This window comes from Carlito syrichta, unplaced genomic scaffold (assembly GCF_000164805.1).
Source record: "Carlito syrichta isolate Samal-C Ts95f unplaced genomic scaffold, Tarsius_syrichta-2.0.1 Scaffold303653, whole genome shotgun sequence".
NCBI lineage: Eukaryota > Metazoa > Chordata > Mammalia > Primates > Tarsiidae > Carlito > Carlito syrichta.
The window spans coordinates 39,464-61,700 of NW_007247749.1; the positions used below are offsets into that span (position 1 = coordinate 39,464).

The 22,237-nt window shown below is 39.5% G+C and overlaps 1 protein-coding gene across 3 annotated transcripts in view; it reads right to left on the reverse strand.

The window, feature by feature from the left end:
• Positions 1-22,237, reverse strand: part of PDE4B (phosphodiesterase 4B) — a 607,742-nt gene that overhangs the window by 13,028 nt on the left and 572,477 nt on the right. For 2 of the 3 annotated variants that reach the window (XM_021712820.1, XM_008058935.2), the window contains one exon: positions 4,941-5,034. In XM_021712820.1, the coding sequence (XP_021568495.1) occupies positions 4,941-5,034 (94 nt within the window). Of the gene's footprint in view, positions 1-4,940; positions 5,035-5,675; positions 6,183-22,237 lie in introns of those variants that run through there. The other variant, XM_008058936.1, reaches the window with a different exon arrangement.

A 22,237-nucleotide genomic window follows, 5' to 3' on the forward strand; every position in this document is an offset into this window, starting at 1 on the left:
ATGTGCTGAAAATATGTTGAAAAAATAAGTTCTCATAATTCTAAAATAATTACTTTAGAGCCTTGGTTTATTACCCCTGGAGGTTTAGAGGAAGACTATAATTTCAGTTTTATTTCATGTCTTGTGTTTATTAATTCTGATAATAAATAACAGGCCTTTCATTTGTAACAGACATTATACTTATTAACATATTTATCGTTATTAAATACTTACAATATCTCATTTATTTTTTAAAAAGCCATGTTACAACAACGTAATAATGGAGCTAGGGATTAGTAGGGGGAAAAGTGTCTACCTGCTTATAGAAGCTCTTTCCTTTATATCATGCTATTAAATATATCAGGAATCAAATATTCTATTTTACTTCATAGGGAGATGTATCCTGAGTATTTCTGAAAAGTACATGAACTCTTTCAGACCTAAGAGATGTGTGCACAGGCGATCATGGATTAGATTGCTAAACCACTCCTTCATTGAATTAAATGACACCCTGTGGCTGAAAGAGTTAATGCAGCTTTCAAAAGTGCCTACGTTTGTCTCTGCTTGTTACAGCGAAAATTAGCCAAAGACAACTTCTCCGTTTGAAAATGACATGCTCCCAGATGGCATGCTGGGACCCAGACTATTTGCAGATGATGGCACAGTCACATGCTTTCCCCCTGAGGCCTCTGCCTGCTCACGGGCCCCTGTGGACTCTTCATCAAAGCAAAGCAGGCACAGCGAGACAGTCCCCTCCTCAGGGGCCCTTCACTGTCTGTCTGTAGGGCTGAAGCAAGGCGATTCTTGATTCCTGGCAGGCCACTGTCATCTCCCAGTGCCCATGAGCTCCTGGACTTAAGCCTATGATTTTTGCCTAGGGAGGAATTTTAGTGGGCATCTCAATTAACTTAGGGGTTTTCAACCTAGTCCAGCATCAGAAGCACCCAGGAAACTTTAGTAAAATACACATTTCTGAGCTCCACGCAGCCCTACCAAATCAGTATTTTTAAAAAGATTCCCAAGTGACTTGGATGATCAGAGCCAGGTTCAGGAACCAATAACAATCCTGCACTCTCATTTGTCAGATGAAGTCAGCAACTTGCCTAAGCTCAAAGGGCAATTTATTTAACAGGTATTTATTTTGCAGTTACTTTGTTCCAGACACATTGATTTAATAGCATAGAATTCAAACCTTGAGTTTCCTGTTAAAAACCTCTTTCCTGCAGCACAATCTCTGGCATAAGAACTATATATTACATTATTTTTAAAATTACTTTTCTCCCTGTCACTTCACTTCTAATAATTACTACTTTTTGCTAAAACAAAAGGCTACAATAGCCCCTGACTCTCCTGACTACCATTCTTTACTCTGGGTAAGGAGACTTGGATTTGGATTCTCCTGTGTCTCTGCACACAACTATTTCTAGTGGGACTAGCTGTTTTTCTCTGTTTAATTAAAGATTACCCACAACAGCGAGTAACTGAGTTGAACCACTACTGTGTCTGGAACATTGCAGTAAGGCAAAAGACCATTATTCGCAAAGAGTGCCAATTTGACATTAATGGGTGTTTCCCTAGGCAGGCACTGGAACAACTGATAACTTTCCCTATTCGGAATTTCCTCTGTTAAATGCTTAGCCAAGCACAGGGTGGAAATAACCTGACACTCAAAAAATCATGAATAAATACTTAGTGAATTTACAATTACAGAACAGTCAGAATACAGTGGGGGAAAGAGTTGGCCTGTATAAAAAAACAAAAAGTAGACACCAAAGCCAGTCTCATCCAAACTTTGGTAATGACATAATCTGAGGTTCTGTTTATGTAAAATTTCCAAGCTTTTTTCCTCACATCTTGAAAACTCTAACTTCTAGCTTTTGAGATGGTAAATAGGGGATTTAAAAGGATGGCTTTTTCTCTGTCTGAAAATCTCAACTAAATCGTAATATAACATCTCCACATCTTATTTCTTCATCTCTCTCTTCCTCCTCCTAAGTCCTGTTTTATTTCCCCTGAAGTTAGATAGCTTCTCTTTCCCTTGCACCCAACCTGGAACCCATTCAATGACAGAACTGAGAAGTGCCTGGATGGGGGAATGCCTTTCTCTCTGTCCACCTGGATGCCATTTCTTTAGGTGGGAACAACACAAATTTCACAGATCCCTGAATTAAGGAATTTCTCTCTTCCTTGGATTATACATTTTGACATTCAAAGGCTCTTCTGGAGATATTGCTCTTCAGGTTTAATTTAAATGGCTAAGGTTTTCTCATTCTATGCTCCCTGAGATGGCTGCGTGTTCTTACAAGAATCATTGATATTCCTGGAAACTGTTAATGAATGTGTTTTTTTTTAGGTCCGACAATCCTGATTCCTAGACTTGTTTCCAAAATAATATAGCCATTACATTAATGCCCTTAAATGTGACCTTGTATGTGGTCTTCGTTCCTGACAGCCCTCTTTCCTAGGTAATGGATTGACAGAGAATTTAGGTCTGGAATCCAAGGGAACCAAGCCCTAGTTCAGGCTCAGGAAAATATTAACCAAGTGACCTTGGTCAAGTTCTTTCATTCCTCTAGGCCTATGTTTTATCTCTCAGACAATGAGGAATTGGACTATGTGGTCATTAAGGTCCTTGCAGATCTGACATCTTTGAAGAAGGCTTCATGGTATGCCTGGAACACTCACCATGCTCACAAGATGGAACTAAGGGTTTCATGTTCTGCATTCGCGTTCGGAAACAATCTTTGTTTGTTTTTCAAGACTGTCAAATTGCATGCCTAGAGTTTGCCACAGAGAAACTAGGTGGCCAGGTATGTCCTAGCCAAACTGATCAACTTGGTCTATATCAGAGTCATAGAACGTTAGTGTTGGAAGAAATTTGAGATGTCATTCATACCAGTCCGCCCATTCTATAGGTAAGGCAACTTTTTTTATATGGTAGTTTATTTCTCTTTGTACTTTCACAAAAAACATTCTAATTTGCCTGTCTAGATGGTTTGATGGGTTTCACACACACACATACACATACACAAACACAAACACATACACGGCACCATCCTAATGCTGAGAGTCTGTAAGAACTGAGATTCTAATAACCTTCCTCAACAACTTGTTTTGGCTAATTTAATTTTTAGAATAATGCGAAGCCAAGTGGTTGATTTTCCTCAAGAGATCTGCCTAAATAGTAAGTAGAATATGGAAGAAAGAGTTGACATTTGACTGTCTTTGAGATACAGTGTCGAAACTGAGAGCTCTTTTATTATCTTGTCAGCTTTCTTTCCTGACAGGTTATGATGTTAAAAAACATTAATTAGCAGACTAAGAAAGGTATTCTTGTCCTTGGTGAGCAGATAAGGATAAAAGACCACAAATGAAGAGGACTGCTTGGGTCCAGTCTTGGATGACTAAGGGCTCAGAGACTTTATGCCGTTTTAGCCCTAGTAGTGAGAGTCTCTTCTGAGAAGACATCAAGTCTCATATTTTAAAATGCAGCATTGATGAAGGTTCTTGCACTGTTGATTGTATTTTCTTCTCTCACATTAACTAACCTGTAAAATGCCCCTCAAACAGCCCCCAACTTATGAAAAACAATTGGGTGTTGTACAGGACAGGGTATGTCTGAAATGATCAGCAGAAGATCCCTGCCTTCAAAGGGAAGGAAAAGGATCAGCTTGTAATGTTTTCTGACCACCTCTGGGAGCCAGCCAGGATGTAGGAAAAAACCCTCTGCTTTGTTCTCTGACAAAGGTTGTTGTAACTACAGAAGAAGAAAACCAAGTCTGCAGACACCTATATACTAGAAAGAGTTAGAAAAGCACTTGTTAATCATGCCTGGTGAGCACTGGCTGCAGAGTGATGTGGTGGGCTTTGCACCAGTCGGCTCAAAGGGCAAGCTGATTGATCTACTGACAGCGGGAACTGCTTTGGTGTTAGAGAAACAGGATTGATTTAAAAAATAAACCAGAAGAAGGGATGTGTTTCCATAAGGCATTGAGGCGAATGCTTATTGATTTAATGCTATGTGCTATGCTAGAAAGAAGGGAGGGTGTGATGTTCAGCTGTGAGAATGGATCATTTCCCTGGAAAATGAGGTTTTATAAACAAGCATACGTCAGCAGCAGTAAAAAGCCAACTGAATCAGAATGGAGATACCACCCATTCACTTGGAAGTATGGATCTGCGGATTCTGTAGGCCTTATTAATTCAAAATAGTCCAAGTGGGTTTACTATACAATGGAATTGCCTTTAAGTTTGAGTTCGGAAATTCCAAATAGTCAAGCAAGATGCATAACCGTCATTGAGGATCTTTCATGTAACCCCTTTTGGCCAGTGTCATGTGTCAAACAGTAGCAATGTAGCAACAGAGAACAATAAAGAATCAGATTAGGAAGATAATGAGGCTGTTTGCAGAAGAAGAAATCTTTCAGAGACAGGAAAATTCTCCCCTTCACCATCCGTTTATCTTTAAGGAATAGCAAAGCATGGTCAAATCATTTCCAAAGCTTATTCTCATGAACCAAATCACTCTAGAATTATTTCTCAACCATATCTCTTTCAAAACACCTTAGGGGAAAACTTCTCCTCAAAGCCAAGTTACTGGAAGAATTTAAAGAACACCAAGTCAGAGGAGTCAATGGAGTTTCCTCTGGGTTTGGGTGATTGGACTTCCCCATTGCTTCAGAGGTCTAGGCAGAGATCAAAGTGGGCAAAGAGACAGGAGTGGCTGAGAGTCATAGAAATAGTCCATAATAACCTTCTGTCTCGGATGGGCATTTTCGTTTGTTTATTAATCATCTTGCTGCTTTCCCCCCCCACTTGAAGACTGCCTTTACTTATTATTTTAAGTGGATTTCTCTATGACTTAATTCATTCCAAATTCACAGGGGATGTCCTTGATGGGTGGTAGAAATTAATGCTGAAAACTCCAGTTATGAGATGGTTTTTCCCAATTAATATCTTACCTAAGAAAGTATTTGAAATGTATTCAGACACCTGGTTCCCTGATCGGCTCATCTCTGAGAGGTGTGTCAGCTCCCGGTTCAGCATTCTTTTGAACTGTTTATAAAGAACAAAAATGTATTAGCCACCTAAAAAAGAGCAAATTGTCACTTTAAATATTTCCAACTTTACTGTCTAGCAACCGAGAGATTGGATGAGCAGATACCATTATATAAATACTACTGTTCTTACCAAATATAATACGCCTTTAATTTGAAATTATTTCAATGTCACCTTAGGGGAAAAAAGGTTTTCTTAAGATTTCTTAGAATTAAAACATCTGATTGTTTTTGAAGATGAAAACACAAGAAAATGAATTTTAATAAGGGTCAAGATAATGTCACTTGAAAATGTAAGTACTTTTAAAAACACATTTGTCTGAAATTAACTAGCACAATGTGAGTTAATAACCTATTTAGTGGGAGGGGATTACATGTGAAAAGTTTAAGGAAAAATGAAAGAAGAAAGGAAGCATCTTTTAAAACATAATTGAGTAAAAAGAACAGGATTAAAACACAGCACAGTATATTTAAATACAATGTAATATAACGTGCCCCTATTTCACAGTAAGAGGACCTAGTGGGTTAAATGAACACACAAGTTAAATCATTACAGCTGTCTTCTCCTTTACAGAAAACACACAGATGTAAATGCTCCACGTTCTATCAAAGACATAGAACACAATCAAACGAACCCACCTTGATGTAACCCCAAGATACAGATAACAGATAGTTTGCCTCAGGCATTTTGGAATGCTCTCCTTGCCACAATCCACAAATCCCTTGGAAAGAATTCACAGTTCTGAGAGAGCAATCCCGAAAGGATCAGGAAAGCCCTGTAGATCCAGTGGTGGAAAATTAAAACTTAGAAAAGACAAAACCTCCGAAATGTATGGCATTTCCTACTGCAAACAAAGCCCATCTTCGCCCTCCGTTCCTGCGAGAAGCTTATGCTCCCTAGTTCCTGGCAGAGGAGAGCAATGAAATCAGGAATTGCACGAAGGAGCAAGAGCCTGTCCAATGGATTCAGCTGGCTGGTTTGAAGCACTAATGAATTATGAACAGTCCTGGTGGCCGAAGGGGTTTCCACTCTACATTAGTCCTACTCAGCTGAACCCTGCAAGTAAGGTGCAGCGTTTCTTTGCTGAGGAGTTGCCAGGCTGGGAAACACAGCCATCTTTTTAAGAGGAGCAGATTAAAATGGAGGAAGTCCCATGAATATTTAAGTAAATCTGAAGTCAGTACCCTCCCCCATTTCAACTAGGTGTTCCTTAACCCTCTCCCTCCACGGCAGACCAGCTCTCTGCAGATGCAGCACCGGCAAAAAATTCAGCCACTCTGATTGCTTCCAAGTGAGGGTGCGTTTGGTTAATTTACTTTCTGAACATTTAGACAAAAACTGAAAAAAGATGAGAACTGTGGCTGTGTTCAGACTAGGTTTCCAGTACACAAGAATTTCCTTTTTTTTAAAGCTGGCTTTCTGGAGGGTTATTTGCCCACCAACAGTGTGTCAATTCATTTAGCCTCCTTTCACAATACAATGGTTGACACTTCATAGGCAGCAGCAATTTTCTGCACCCCATCAGCTCATTAATATGCGTATTAGGTTGCATTCGACAAATGAATTAAGCTCATTTAACCTTTCCATCTAGCATCTAGAGTGTGCTAAAAATACAGAATATCATTTACTGAATGAATGGTGAATTATTTGGAGTTATGAGTGACTATGCTTGTTTGGTTCTAATTCATGTTAGAAATATTGAGGAATTAGATTAAATTTTTTTTTTTTTTTTTTTTTTTTTTAGTTTTAGCAGCCTAAGGCATGTTGAGAAAGTCATTCCTTTCCTGCAGGTCTGTGTCTCTCTCTGTCTCCCTGCTCTCTCTCTCCCCCCGCCCCCCTTCTCCTCATCAGCATTAGAGCACAGCAAGAGGAACACCAGAGCCCTACTGCAGTGGGATTCCCCACCCAGGCCCATGGCCATCGCACTCCCCTCCTTTTCCCACCTCTCTGCTACCCTATCCCTGGACTCCCCGGAATTCATTTACAGCATCTTGAAGCAATAACAAAGCATGATGGCAATAGCCCCAACTTGCAATTGGCTCTTTTTCCTGAGAGGCATTCCCCTTTCAAATGAGCATCCCGCACCCAACAATAGCTTCACTTCAAGCATCCAAGTCCCAGGTCAAGCCATTGCCTGGGCCCAGGAGACCTGGTCTTTTGCGGTGAAGCCAATGCAAGTCATTACTGCTGCCTGCTGGCTCACTGCACCACGCACTGTCCTCAGTGATGCCCGATCACTCTCTGGGTAACCCTGCTGGCGTATATGTGTGTGTTTCCCATGACACAACATGTTAGTAACAGTAACCAGGGATCTCTGAATCAATCATCTCAGCTAGTGTATTTTACGTATTGAACCCCTGTGCAATTTTGAACTCCAAGGCAATCACAAAAATTCCACGTTCTTTATTTTTAAAGACGCAACGACTCAGTCACAATGGTCTCTCGTTTTCAGTCCTCAAAAGACAGGTGCTTACACTGAAGGCTTAGAAGCTGAGAAGACAGGTTTATTTGCCCTGATGGACTAGATGAATTTTGGCAGAGAAGCAAATATTACTCATACTGTTGTGAAAATAACTTGTAAAAAGCTTAGAGACAGATTTCATCCATAATTTTTTCTGTACTTGACTTAGCAAAATTAAACATTCAATCAATCATCTCATTTTGGTTTCTTTGGTGTCTCTGAAATAGGAGTATTTTGGAATCATATTAGTCATACTAGTTCAATAATGTCATTTTATTATGTATTTGATCAATATTTATTGAATACCTAAAATGATCAGGCAAAGTAGTGGAGGTGCAGCAGTGAAAAAAAAAAACAACAACAAATGAACAGACACAAACTCTTTTCATGATTTTAGTCAGCTTTCATTCTAGTAGAAGTAGTTAGATGTATTAGTGCACATTGGCTAACCACAACGGCTGACAGTCTGGAGAAGGTGAGGCCAGTTCTTCACTAGCCACATTGGCCCCACAGCTTAGAAGATAAGAGCAGGTAGAAGCTGCATCGTAAAAGTCTAGGAAAGGAAAGACTGTTCTCCCAATTTTCTTTTTATAGCTCCCATTGCCACAGGACCCTGTTGGGACAAGTTGCCGATCAGTCCCAGTGTGGGAGCAGGGAGGTGGCTCTCAGTTACTGTGCTGAAAATAAACCAAACTCCTCGCTTTTCCTGTACAGCTTACAGAAGGGTCAGTGCACTCAGGTAAGTTGTTAACAGATGAATATCACCTCCCCAAATTCCATGCTTAAACTAGTTCTCCTATGAGCCTTTTTGCCAAGGCCATGGCAATGCCGCAAAAAACAAAGTTCTCTTAAGGCAACCATGAAACACACAACAAGATGAAGTACGCAAATGGAGGTCACTCAGTGTCAGAAACCAACCCAGTCCTTTCAAGGTTGCTTAGCAACAACCATTGGTTTTCCTCCTCCGTAAGGGAGGGCCCAACCACACTGGCCAACGCAATCATTGCTCTCATCAAAAAGCACTTATGAAGGGCCCGTTTATGTTGGCCTCTGCACATGCTGAGGAAGCCAGACATGGCCTTCAAGGTACAGACGGGGGTATCTTTTACATTCTAGTAGTGTAGAATCTAATTAGTATGATTAGTGTTGACCTGTGTGATGAGACTCATCAAGGAATGAAATAGATATGAATTATGTTTGAGGTTAAGGCCCAGGAGACAGTTGAGGAGCTAGGCCTAGTTGGGTTTTTAGCATCCCCCATGGGAGTTTTTTCTGATGAACTAGAGGCAACCATGACGGAGTAGACGAAACTTGACTTTCATTCTCAGCTCTCAGTAACTATCCTCTGAATAAAGTGTAAAATGAGAATGATGCATAATTTTAGGATCTCAGCTTCTCAGCCCTAACCTTTCAGAATTCTGTGATAAATTCTGTAGCAGCCTCCTACAGTTTGGAGACATTATTTACCACAAGACATACCTCTCAGAAAACAAAGCTCCCTCTACACTACTGAGAAAACATCTCAAGCTAGAAATGCTTCTGTCCATAAGAATAAGTCACCAAATAAAGGAAAATAAGCATTTATCATCCCTCAGAGTTGTACTCTCTCAGACTTCTAAAGTCTCTCCATCTATTTATCAAGTTAGACGTTTATACCAAATTTGAAGGTAAAATAGGTCCTGAGTGGAACTATGTCCCAAGGAGTTTACAGGATTGAAAGGGAATGGACATCATTTGCATTATCAAATGCAGTAGGAAAATCCACAAATAGGAGCACAGTATTTCCAGATAAATGTGTATCTGCTGTCTCATACACACAGATCCCATTTTCTGTAAGAATCAGCCTTCACAAGAAAACCCTGTGAGAGCCTACCTAGAAATAATGTCCCCAGAGGAAATAGCCAAAGCCCTTTTCAACACAGACAAGCCAAGTTTGTGAATGGTCCTTTAGTAACACAAATTCCTCCAATGCCTTCTTAAGCTCATGCCCAATACGAGATTGGCACACACTGCTAGAATTTGCAGTCATTTTTTGAAAAGGGAAGAAGGGTACTCTTTTTTAAATATATAAATGGTTTACTATTATTTGCCTAGAACATACTTTATGAAATCATCTGTGGTTTTTTTGTTTGGGGGGGGATAAGTTCCTTTAACAGTGAGAAGTTATTTAGAAAATACAGAATAAGTAGCAAAAGCTGAAATTCAATTACACTTGATAGGAGCACTTTGCTTGATGGCATCAATTTTTCTTTAGTATCAATGCTACCTATAGAGATGATTCCCTTCTGAGTCGTTTCTTCTGGGGTGATGGAACACATCATCATTTTTCTATATTTCTCATCGGAGGACTAGTTTCAGCTTTATGCAGAGATCCACAGGCAAGCTAGGCACTGTCTCTGCAACGAGTGCTTAGTGAAACTAATCACACAGGAGGGATGAACTAGAATGATCTAAGGGTCTTTTCAAATCCAAACTTCGGTGGTTTTATGTTTCTAAGAATAAAACAATCCAGTAGAGTGATATTCCAAGGAGCTAGCATCAAGCACATGAAAGAGCTGCTTTTAAGACAAATCTAGGCTTGCTGAGGGTGACTTAGGAGCAAATTCTAAAGTGACCAAACATATTCTTTAACCTGTGGAAGAGTAGATACAGCAGGCACTTTCCTCTCATTGATAACCTCAGATGAGATCAGTAGGAGAAAACTAAGGACAGGGGATTAGAAGGTGTCCAAGAGAGGAAGACAGCCCCAGCAGTTGCTCTTGTGGGTGGCCGTCTACGCAGGAGCCCAGCTGTGAGACAGGCGCCTTATTGTGTGGGATCTTCCTGTTTTTGCAGTATGGAACAACTGCCGAAGTCATTAAAGTCACAATGACTTTTGTAGGGACTAACTTTTGACTCATGTTTTATACTTTGTTAGTCATAATTCAACTAGAATTCCTGGGCATGAGGAAAGCGAAGGGGTTGAAAATTCCTCCTGAAATCACAGAATGCTGGTAGCCATAGAATGAAGTGGAAATGGCAGTGGCACAGTTTAGTGAGAAATGAAGGAGACAGAGCCCAGCTCTGTCTCAGCTCTGGCACTAACCAAGTGTGCAATCTTGGGTAAGATGAATTCACTTTTGGGGCTCAGTTTCTTTAGCTGTGGGCTCAGAGTCTATGGTTGTAGGGTCCCTTTTGACTTTAAAAAATTGTTTCTACTTCTGTTTTGCACTGGAAGAGACAAAGATCCAAAGAAGCGAAGCAAATCTGGTTTAAAATTTAAAAAGAGAGAAAACAGAATGGGGATAGTGCACTTGGCCTAAAGCTCCTTAAGAAGCGCAATTTCTACAGTTCTTAACATTTCAGATCATCTGATTATATGTGCCTTCTCTCTCCCCTCCTCTGTTTTTTCCCTATAAACTCTCATTCTTTTGAAGCTTGGTGTGTAGTTTCTTTAATGACAGGTTTGCCTTGAGAGGCAAGTGAAACTAAATTGAATGAATTGGTAATAGGGTAAAAGAAGGAATAATGGACAGGTCATTGTCCATTCACTTCTACTTAGCCAGCTACAGTTCTATGATGGGTCATCTTAGCAAACAAGTTGTGCCGTACTGATATATGGAGCAAACCTCTGGAATACCATGGAACTCAGTAAAGTCATTCTCACCTCCATGTGTCAAAATAGAAAGAAATGCTTCTAAACATACCATAATTGAGCGATTCTCTTCTCAACTGCTCAAAGAGGTAGTAATCTGTGATAAATGACTAATTAATAAACAAACATGGGCATATCGATCATAATTCTGCATGAAGCAAAATTAGAATAAATCTGACTTCCTGGGTGGAGGACAAGTATCTGCTCAAGTGATATATATAAACAAAGTAGGGACACACCATTAGTGTCTTCATACAGAGTTGGAAGTATCAAAAGGATTTGCATATAACCACTCTATGGCTTGAGACTGGGTAATGAACAGCTCTCAAAATTAGTAGGCATTTTTTTCTATCTTCTCTCTTCACTGCTATCCATTCTTAGAATTTTTGAAAACTTTTCAAGGGGAGATATGACACACGTTATTGGAGCACTAAAAAATTGACCTTTTCTAGACCCAAAGTAATCCCCACGAGATTGTAGAAATTTATCATGACCCAACATTTTCTTAACTCTGAAAGCTGCTATAGGGACATAGTTAAACAGGCAAAAGACACTGTAACTTTATGCCTAAAGACTGATATATTCACTATGTATGTAAAAACTATATATACACAGAATTTATAAACTATGCAAGAGTGTCAAAAAATGTATACACATTTTAAGTATGATGGTTCACTCAAAAGATGGAGTTAATCAAATTAATGCTAGCATCACCATGCAACAGGCAACAGTCAAAGAAAATGGCAGAAGCACAGCGGAGCAAATGCCATGCTACACATTGCTACCGTAATTTAATTCAACTCCAAAAAGTAATACATAGACAATAATATCTCTTAAAATGTGTATACATTTTTTTCACATCCCCAGTATATACGTTTCTACATATGTAGGGTTGCCAGATTTAGCAAATAACTCAGGACACCTAGCTAAATTTGAATTTCAGATAAACAACAATTATTTTTTACTATAAGAATGGTCTAGGTATTGCATGTCAAATATCCTATATCCAATCCTTTAAGAGATTGGATTTCAAAGCCATATACTCATCGTAATATGTCAGATTTAGAGGCACTGTAAACCTTTGGATATTTTAAAATTTTCAAAATTGTTGTTTTTGATAGAGTCCTTTTCTCCTGGTGAGAAACACAAGACCTGCAACTGTTCCTTGAGCTTCTTGATTTCATTTTAAGTACTTGACCCCTCTCTTTTAATCTGACTATTAATATAGAAACAACAAAAAATTACTTTGGTAGATTTGGGTTGATGTCCTGATAATTAAATACAGCAGAAGTCTCCTTCAACAGATGACATAAACCATTGTAGCAACTGAGAAATATCATGGAATCAAGGCACCTTACTCTACTACCCTTGTTTTTCCATTTAGATCGTCTACATTTTCTGTGCAAGCATAATGGCTAAATTTAACTGCAAGCTTCTAACATCAGTTCTAAGGCCACAGGATACTAATATGATTCCAAAGTGATGTCTAAGATTTCTTTTGAGACATATAGCCAGAAACTCTGCAATTATAATACAATTATATATGCAATTATTTATTAAACTCTACAATTAAATACACAAGCTTATAAAATTTATCTTACTATGGGTCAGACTCACCAATTCAGTCTAGTGTCCTATCCAGACTGTTTCAGGAGATTACTTGTTTTTGAGATTACTATTCCACCCCTCAAAAACACCATGTGGCATATATGATGTTTATTATTAATTGTATTAGGCTAGGCTTGGTGGTTCATGGCTATAATCTCAGCACTTTGGAAGGCTGAGGTGGGAGGATCACTTGAACTCGGGAGTTCAAGACCAACTTGGGCAACACAGCGAGACCTTGTCTCTACAAAAATAAAAATAATTAGCTAGACATGGTGGTAGGCTGAAGTGGGTGGATCGCTTGAACCCAGGAGTTTGAGGCTGCAATGAGCTATGATCATGCCACTGAATTCTTGCCTGGAGATCCTGGTTCCATAAATAAATAAATAAATATGAATTGTATTGATTTCAGCTAGTGACTTTCTCATACCCCTTGAGATAAAAGTCGATGGGATGCTGAAAAACCTGCCTTGAGAATCACTGTTCTGGATTAGCAGCAGCATCTCAGGGTGTGGACAGCCTGCTTGTCTGGCAATTTGCAAGATTAACTCCGGGGTCTATTGAATAAATAAAGAAAAGCTCTGCGCTGCTCCATAGACTTATCCCTTTCTTTCTCGAAGTTTCACATGCTGTCTGTTTTGGTGTTTTGGTAATCCCCAGGCTAGAATATGCACATGCAAATTGAGAATAATCTGCCATGGATGGTTTGAATGTAGTCATAAACTATAAAGAATGAAAACAGATCGGTGCGGTGGCTCATGCCTCTAATCCCAGCACTTAGGGAGGCCGAGGTGAGAGGGTTGCTGGAGCCCAGGAGTTTGAGACCTGCCTAGGCAACATAGCAAGACCTTGTCTCTACAAAAAATAAAAACAAATTAGCCAGGCATGGTGATACATGCTGATAGTTCCAGCTACTCCAGAGGTTGAGGTGAAAGGATCACTTGAGCCCAGGAAGTCGAGGTTGCAGTGAGCTGGATGGCACCACTGCACTCTAGCCTGGGCAACAAAGTGAGACCCTGTCTAAAAAAAAGAAAGAATACAGTAATCTTATCCTATTAAAAAAAGATGGTTACACTTGTCCTGTATTTTGTGTTTATTATTAGCTACCATAATTTAGAAGAGACAGATAGATGCTTTGGGCAACAATGTACCCCAAAATATATAGGTTTGTTGGGTCCACGGAAGACTTTAGTCCCAGAGTTGGCTGCATAACTCATGCATGAAGGAGAGGAAGTGCTGACTGGAGCCTTGCCTTACCAGTGGACTCTAACTGCAATCCAGCATCACAATGACATGGCACGGGAGCATCTGAGTACTCACCTGAATTTGCACATAAAATCCTGTGCTATAACTTGCTTTGAGAAACTGGGCAAGCCACTGAGTCTCTTAGAGTCACTGTCTCTTTCCTTTCTAAGCAGGAGGATTAGAAAGTCACGTGCACAGTGGTGATCTCGTCAGTGCTCTTCATCCCACAGAAGTCGTACTTGTTTTAAAAGAATCTGAGCTCTGGGTACCTTCCTAACTTTGGATTTGCTTTTGGGCGGAGGTTTCGGTTGGTTATTTGGCACCCAAACTCCTTTCTTCTCATTGTTGACAGCAGCTGGCATAATCCCACAACATGCAACTACAGGTGTGACGCAGGGCTATGTCATACAGATGACACATGAGTTACTCACAGAAGTCCAGACTCGCAAGGTTGATATTGAGATTATTCACTAGCCTGAGAAGGGTAAACCAGAATTGCCAGAAAGAGAGATGAAGTGTGTCAAACGAAAACTACAACTCAATGACCTTATTGTTAAAGCCACACCATTAAAAAGGCTTATTTGAAGCCGGGCTCGGTGGCTCAGACTGTAATCTTGCGCCTTTGGGAGGCTGAGGTGAGTGGATTGCCTGAACCCGCGGGTTCGAGACCCGCCTGCGCAGCGAGACCTCATCTCTACAATAAATCAAAAAAAAAAATCAGCCGGGCATGGTAGTGCATGCCTGTAATTCCGGCTACTTGGAAGGCTGAGGCGGAAGGATCGCCGGAGCCCAGCAGGTCGAGGCTGCGGTGGCCGGAGTGAGACTCCAACTCAAAAAAAAAAAAAAAAAGGCCTATTTGGAGAGGTCCAGCTGTTGGTGACCCTGTCCAGTCATGCTTCCTCGACTTATCCCTTTTTCTCATTGAGAGACTTGAGAACTGTTCATGTATTGACTCAAAGCCACCAAAGGCCACGTACGGACTGACACAAGAGTCGCTGCACCAGGAATGCATTTTGCTCAGATTTTTGCAGCTGAGACCAATGTGGTAACACATATGAATTAACTGAATGTGTGGCTGAGGTGACAGAAGAGTCGGCAATATGTCAGGAATGAAAAGCACAGCTAAAGACGGTAGGTTGCTAGGCTGCTCTTCACTGGAGGCGAGCTCAGTGACTCACTCACACAACGTGTGCTCCCAGATACGCTCCCAGCCTCTGAAGAGCATAGGGTTCTTGCTCACAGGATGCAGGCTTTCTGAGAGAAGGGTAAGCCAAGGAGTGCCAAATGGAGCAGCAACAAGAAACCTCAATCAAATCTGTGCTTCGCATTTCTGTTCACAAGAAGAGAGCATTTGTCCTTTCAATTTTGTCCTTTGTTATATGACCCTGAATGCAGGAGAAGGTTTAAGGGCAAGCTTTCACTGCTTTTGAGGAGTCACTGGGGATTCGATGATGACTTCTCATTCAACTTAACAATTTGAAAAACTGGAATTGGGCATGGCAGGCTCCTGTGGGTAGCCTGTTGCAACATAACAGGAAACAGGATTTCTGGGCTCTAGTGGATTTGCCGCTAACAAATCTTTCACTCTGGACAACATAGATTAAGTTTCTCAGCCTCATGCAACTGAGTAAAAATAATATTAAGAATACATATATGTGTGTGTGTGTGTGTGTGTGTGTGTGTGTGTGTGTGTGTGTGTGTATTTGAATGCTTACTGTGTGTCCAGAGCTATTCTAACTGCTAGAGCTATATTAGCAAACATGGTAGACACAATTCATGTCTCCAATAACTTTATAGTCTAAAGAAAGAAGTAAGTAAAAACCAAGTTCTATGACCAAAAATCAAAATCACAAATCATGATAGCAAACTCTAAAACCAACAAGCTTTAAATTAGGGCAATTAAAGGTCTCTCTGAAGACCTTTAATTAGGTCTGAAAAAGTAGAAATAAGGTAGAAATCATGATAGCAAACTCTAAAAACAACAAGCTGTTAAATTAGGGCAATTAAAGTTCTCTCTAAAGACCTTTAATAAGGTCTAAAAAAGTAGAAAGAAGCCTTAGTTAATCTCTAGCTTTAAAATTCTATAATTATATGTTTTGTTGATAAGTTATATAAGAATATGAAAAATTATACTGCAAATTTCCCTTTAACATTCATTCATAAATCATTCAACTTTGGAGCAAAGAAAATAAGATTTGACTCTAAGCCTTGCCATTTAGGAGCTGAAGGACTTGGACACGTCAGTTACCTTTCCTGAATCTCACTTTCACATCTGAACTTGGAGTATAATAAGAATTCCTTACGGTGAATGTCATATGAGAACACAGGTGAAGTGCTGTGAATGTAGGAAAGGGCTCTTTAGAGATATATATTCCTTTACATGTTACATGAGATCTAACACCATGAAAATAATAAATAGCAACACACTGAAAGAGAGTGACCCTTTATTTAATGCTCCATCCCGGTACTACGGGAAGTCTTGGAAGAAAATAAACTCTAAGTGAAGAAATGGGCCTTAGCATCGCTGCATTGCCTCATCCCTTACATACCCCCAGGCAGAAACAGAGTATTCTGGGAACAGAGTCCTAAGTCATGTGGAAAAGCAGTGATCAAAAACAAGAAAAATCTTCCTTGAATTCTTCCTAACAAATGTCTACTCTCTTTTATTACCTTTATAAAGAAGAGCTCACATTTTACTACTTTTAACCCAATGCACTTATCCAAAACAAAGAGAACCTATTCCTCCCAAGGGGTTCATATTTTTGCTTGTCAATTTTTGACAAGTTTCTTTTATAGTAGGACTTTCTTAAAGGCCCTGAAGAGTCTTTCTTGAAGAAAAATATATGATCTTCCTTAGTTTGCAAATTTTACTATGCCAGACATATAACACAGCATTAGACAATGACCTTATCTGAATACTTTAAACATACCAATAAATTAATCCCAATAAAAGTAAAACAAACTCTCTGAAATTAAATGATACAAATTTTTAAATATTTTTTTAAAAATTCATAAATCTTGACAAGATATTCTCAGGGAAACTCCAAGGCAATGCATACAAAAGACGCAAATAAGCTTTGTGCAACCAGATCCAGAGTGTTAAAACACAGCAGGAAAGAGATTCAGTTGCGGCTCACCCTGTCAAGAACGCAAATACCGTACCAGGCCTGGCCAAGAAAAACATGGCCATTGCATCAGTAAACACAGATATACCTACAACATCTGACTCAGTTGCAGAATGGAGCCAGCAGCAGGAATCACAATGGATGGGGCTGCAGGCAGAGAGTGCACTGTGCCCTTTCAGACTGGCGAATGAGCAGCATCTGGCCGGTTAAACTGACCCTGGTGGACTCCGTGTGCACACTCCAGAGTGGGAGTTGGAGTCCATTCATCAGTGACCCATCAGAAGGTCCCTAGCTTCTCACAATCAAATGGACTTGCAGGAATATACCGGAAAAGCACACTATCCTCGGAGAGGCTAAGGATGTTCCATTCACTTAAAATTTTGAAAACGCTTAGAAATATTTCCATCATCAGTATTGTGCTGTGCCCCCTAGTGAGCCACCCATCCTAGCCTGGTTAAAATCAGGGTAATCTATCGAAAGCCCTCATGTCGATACATTTCTTAACTGACCAAATCAAGTCAAACTGTAGACAGCTTTTTGGGATAAAATAAACCCCAAACCAACTACCACCAACTGAAAGAGCTTTCATTTCCTTCCTCACAATTAAAGAGGAACAGAGCTATGCCCCCTTGGCACTTTGTAGCCCTGATCCTGTAATCAAAGTGTAGTTTCAAGTACCCAAAACAGGATTTCAAGCTTTGAGAGCTTGGAATCAAGGCAGACATAAATAAAATCCCAGATAACAAAAATGTTAGCTATGGTATTAACCGATAAGATAGTAAGGGGACGGTCTATGAAAATCTTGTGGGAGTTAGTGTAGCTAGGGCAGGGTTTCAGAAAAGAAAGCCCTAAGTCTGACATTCTAGGAGCAGTTATATAGCACAGGGTCTTAGGATGTGTTTGAGCTAAGGGGAAGTGATCTAGGTAATGGAATACGAAGGGGTGGGGGATGTGAAATGCTTTATTTTGTATTTCTTTATTCTAAAATGATAGTAAACATCTTACTGGTATTCTTAACCCATGTTTTGAATAGATTTTCTGACATCAAGAGTAGAGAGGAAGTTGGAAGTCCACTGTTTTAATCAACAAGAGCTACAAAATTTTAGTCTCTTATTAAAATTCTGTGTGCATTCCTTGTATACATAAATAATCTTTCTGGCTTTTATTTATTTATTTATTTATTTTGAGTCAGAATCTCACTCTGTTGCCTGGCTGGAGTGCAGTGGCACGCTGCTCACAGCCACTGCAGCCTCGACCTGCTGGGTTCATGCGATCCTCCACCTCAGCCTTCCAAGTAGCTGGAACCACAGGTGTGTGCCATCACACCCAGCTAATTTTTTTGATTTATTGTAGAGAAGAGGTCTCGCCAAGTTGCCCAGGTTACTCTCAAAATCCAGGACTCAGGCTATCCTCTTGCCTCCGCCTCCCAAAGTGCTGGGATTACAGGCATGATCCACTGCACCCATCTCCTTTTGGCTTTTAAATGGTTCCCTCTCACCCAGTGGAATCTCCTGTTAAACATTTTGGCTCTTTAAGTCAAATGTCCTATATCTTATTCCTATAGCCAAAACACCAAGTTATTTTACCTGTCCAAAAATCAGAAATTTTCAGTTCATTTCTTACATTAGATGCTAAGAAATTTTTCCTTACTTTGTCCAAATTCTTAATATAAATAATGCTTAGAAATGGTAGAGACCAAAAGAGCGGAAGTTAGATAATTAAGGATCTTTTTAGGAATAATTTCCCTTATCTTCATTATACCAAGATGATCAATTCTCCCTAAGTTGTTTTTCCCTGTTATTAGAGTAATATTTCATTATGTATCCATATTTTATGGCAAAATATTTACAGTATCTGTTTAAGTCAGAGGTTTACAAATACTAGAATTTATCTTAATCTACCCAAATACATAAAGCCATGTCTCTATCTGCTGTGAATAAGATTTGGTTTAAAATGCTTACAAGGTATTAATTACATTGTTATTATTTCTCAGTAGGTAACCGTCAACACCACTGTATGTTGATAATAAGACTCAAGAATCAAAAAGTAATATCTGAGTTGTGAGAGCTTCACATAATCTGAGTCATTGAGTAGAAACATTCTAGGGTATAGAGAGAGGGTCCACCTGAGATTTCCATCTTGATTTCAGCTTCCCAAGGTAGCAGCTAAGTAGTAAAGAGAATACTAGGCTTTGCTACCTTTTTTTTTTTTTACCAGCTGGCAAAAATTTCCAATTTATCATCTTCAGTTTCAGGGAGAGAAAAGGGAGACGTAAAAAGAAGTTAAGGGCAGTTACACTAGCCACAGAGGATTTTTACTACTTAAACGTTGGCACTGGAATTAGTGAGAAAGCAAACAAATAATCAGGAGCCTTAAAAACGTTAATGCCCTTTAGTTCATTAATTTCATCCATGGAATTCTAACCTAAGAAAATAACCAAAGATGGGACAAATTTATAATGAAATTTATAATGATGCTAATTATAAATTAGGTAAGTTATTAATAGTAGGTTTTGAATGCCTAAATATCATGCAGCCATTAAATATTAGTAAAGGGAATTAATCATATGAAGAGACAGGATATTATATTGACTGCAAAAGTTGGAAATAAGTTATCTGTAGGTTATCATTTCAGTGGAAGATGAAAATGTTAGCCCTGGTCATCTAGCAAGATAATATTTTTTTCTCTGATGCTTTATATTTTTGTTTCTATTTTTGTTCAAATTTTATTTTCATAGTTGCTTAAGGTTTATAGCATTATGTACTAGACTGTTAGCAAAGAGCAAGGGGATTGTGACCATTTAAAGTTTTTAAGAATTAAAAATTACTGTATTTTGCACAACTAAAAAAGATGAAAAGGCCCCATGAAGTTGAATTTTTTTTTTGAGTTGGAACCTCACTCCATTGCCCAGGCTGGAGGGCAGTGGCCCACTCACGGCCACCCCAGTGTCGACCTGCTGGGCTCCGGCGATCCTTCCGCCTCAGCCTTCCAAGTAGCTGGAACTACAGGCATACTTTACCATGCCCAGCTAATTTAAAAAAAATTTTTTTTTGTAGAGATAAGCACTCACCATGTTGCCTGGGTTGGTCTTGAACCCGCAGTCTCAGGCAATCCTCTCGCCTCGGCCTCCCAAAGTGCTGGGATGTCAGGCTTGAGCCACTGCTCCCGGCCACATTTTTATTTTAATAAGTTTGCTAAACTTCAGTCTTTGAGGACTTTAGGTTTCAAAAGTGGCACATTTTAAATTTGCAAGTAATTACCAGAAAGAAAAATATTGTGACTTATGAGCAGAAGTACATGATTTATAGCTTTAAATCCTACCCCATAAAGAAGAAAAGATTGTCAGGCACTTCCCAAAACGGAAACAAAAGAAACAGGAGTTTTACTGTCTTCTTCACTTCTAAATAACTTAACAGTTCTTTCTTTGTGGAAGCACTTGGCTACTTTAAAGTAAATCAAACAAAGGAAGTTACAGTGAAATCTCCAAGAGACTAAACAGTTTGGCACCAGCTGAGGGAAATATCACGTACAAGTGGGCAAGACAGAGAGGGGCTGGTAGCTCCCTGAAAAGTGCTCAAGGGAAGGGATGTGCAGGGAAGCACATCTCCAGTTGGCATGGTGCCTCCAAGCGTGTGAAGCCCATTGACTATGGCACAAGCTTGCCTGTGTATCTTCTGGTTAGTAAGTCCTGGCTTCCGGATAGCCAAGCCATCTCTGCTTGTTGGACACACTTTTACATAGAGGTAAAATGTCAGAGAATAGAGTAAGAACAAACTCCACCTTGGCTTTTCATAGTAGTCATGGTATCCACTTGGGAGCCTTTTAGACTGGAGCATATTCTTAAAGGAAAAAAAAAAAAAAAAGAGACCGGGATCGGTGGCTCAGCCTGTAATCCCGCGCTCTGGGAGGCTGAGGTGAGTGGATTGCCTGAGCCCATGGGTTCGAGACCCGCCTGGGCAACTTGGCGAGACCTCATCTCTACAATAAATCAAAAAAACTAGCCGGGCGTGGTAGTGCACGCCTGTAGTTCCAGCTACTTGGAAGGCTGAGGCGGAAGGATCGCCTGAGCCCAGCAGGTCGAGGCAGTGGTGGCCGGGAGCAGCCACTGCACTCCAGTCTGGGAGACAGAGTGAGACTCCAACTCAAAAAAACAAACAAAAAAAAGAAGATGAGAAGGAAGCATTAAAAAACATAAACCAAAGTTTATCCTACTAATGTTTTATAATTCTATTTTTCTTTTCTTTTTTTAAAATTTTTTTATTTTAAATATGTGGGGTAGGATTCAGGGTTAGGTGTACAAATGAGTGTTCTAGATTTAAACAAAAAGCTGTCTTATTTTTCTCCCCATGTGGAAAAAGGAGGCTCCCCTTAAAATTACTTATTTATCAGATTTTAAGACTACCGTACCCTCTTATTAACTCTCCAAAAGTACAACAGTCAAAGGTAATGTTCCCTGATTTTATTTCTGTTTGCTTTTTAGAGGTTTGCTCAGTGGAGGACTTTCAAGTGAGTCAGGCAGAAAGATTGGGCTAAATTGATTAGAATTCAGTAAAGGAATTGGTTCTTTAAAAGCCAGTGCAGAAATATTTAAATAAAGCAAAATGGATTACAAATTAAATTGATTACAAAGCACTGAATCACTTTCAAACTCTTTGGCTAAGTTTTGATAAGGCTAGAACTTGGAATGCTGAATTGTACTCTCAGTAATACAACTCTGTTTTGTCATAGAAGGAATAACTGAAACAATGATAGGTAAAGAATAAAACAGCTTAGTGTTCTCTTTCATTTTCATTTAAAGACAAAGTCCAAGGAAAATGATCTGCATGTTACTTCCAGAAAATTTTCCTATGTATTACAAAAACATTTAATTCTCTGTTTTATGTTCATGAGGCACGCAGCAGAAATAATGTAACATACAATGAAATCACCCATGTGGCACGCAGCAGAAATAATGTAACATACAATGAAATCGCCCATGTGGCACGCAGCAGAAATAATGTAACATACAATGAAATCGCCCCAATCAGTTGAAAGATAATAAACTTTAAAAAAAAGAACAGCTGTCTCCATTTTCTTTTTCATTTTGGAAGGCAAGGAAAAGGGAATTTGGGAGTAGACTAAGGTCCTTTA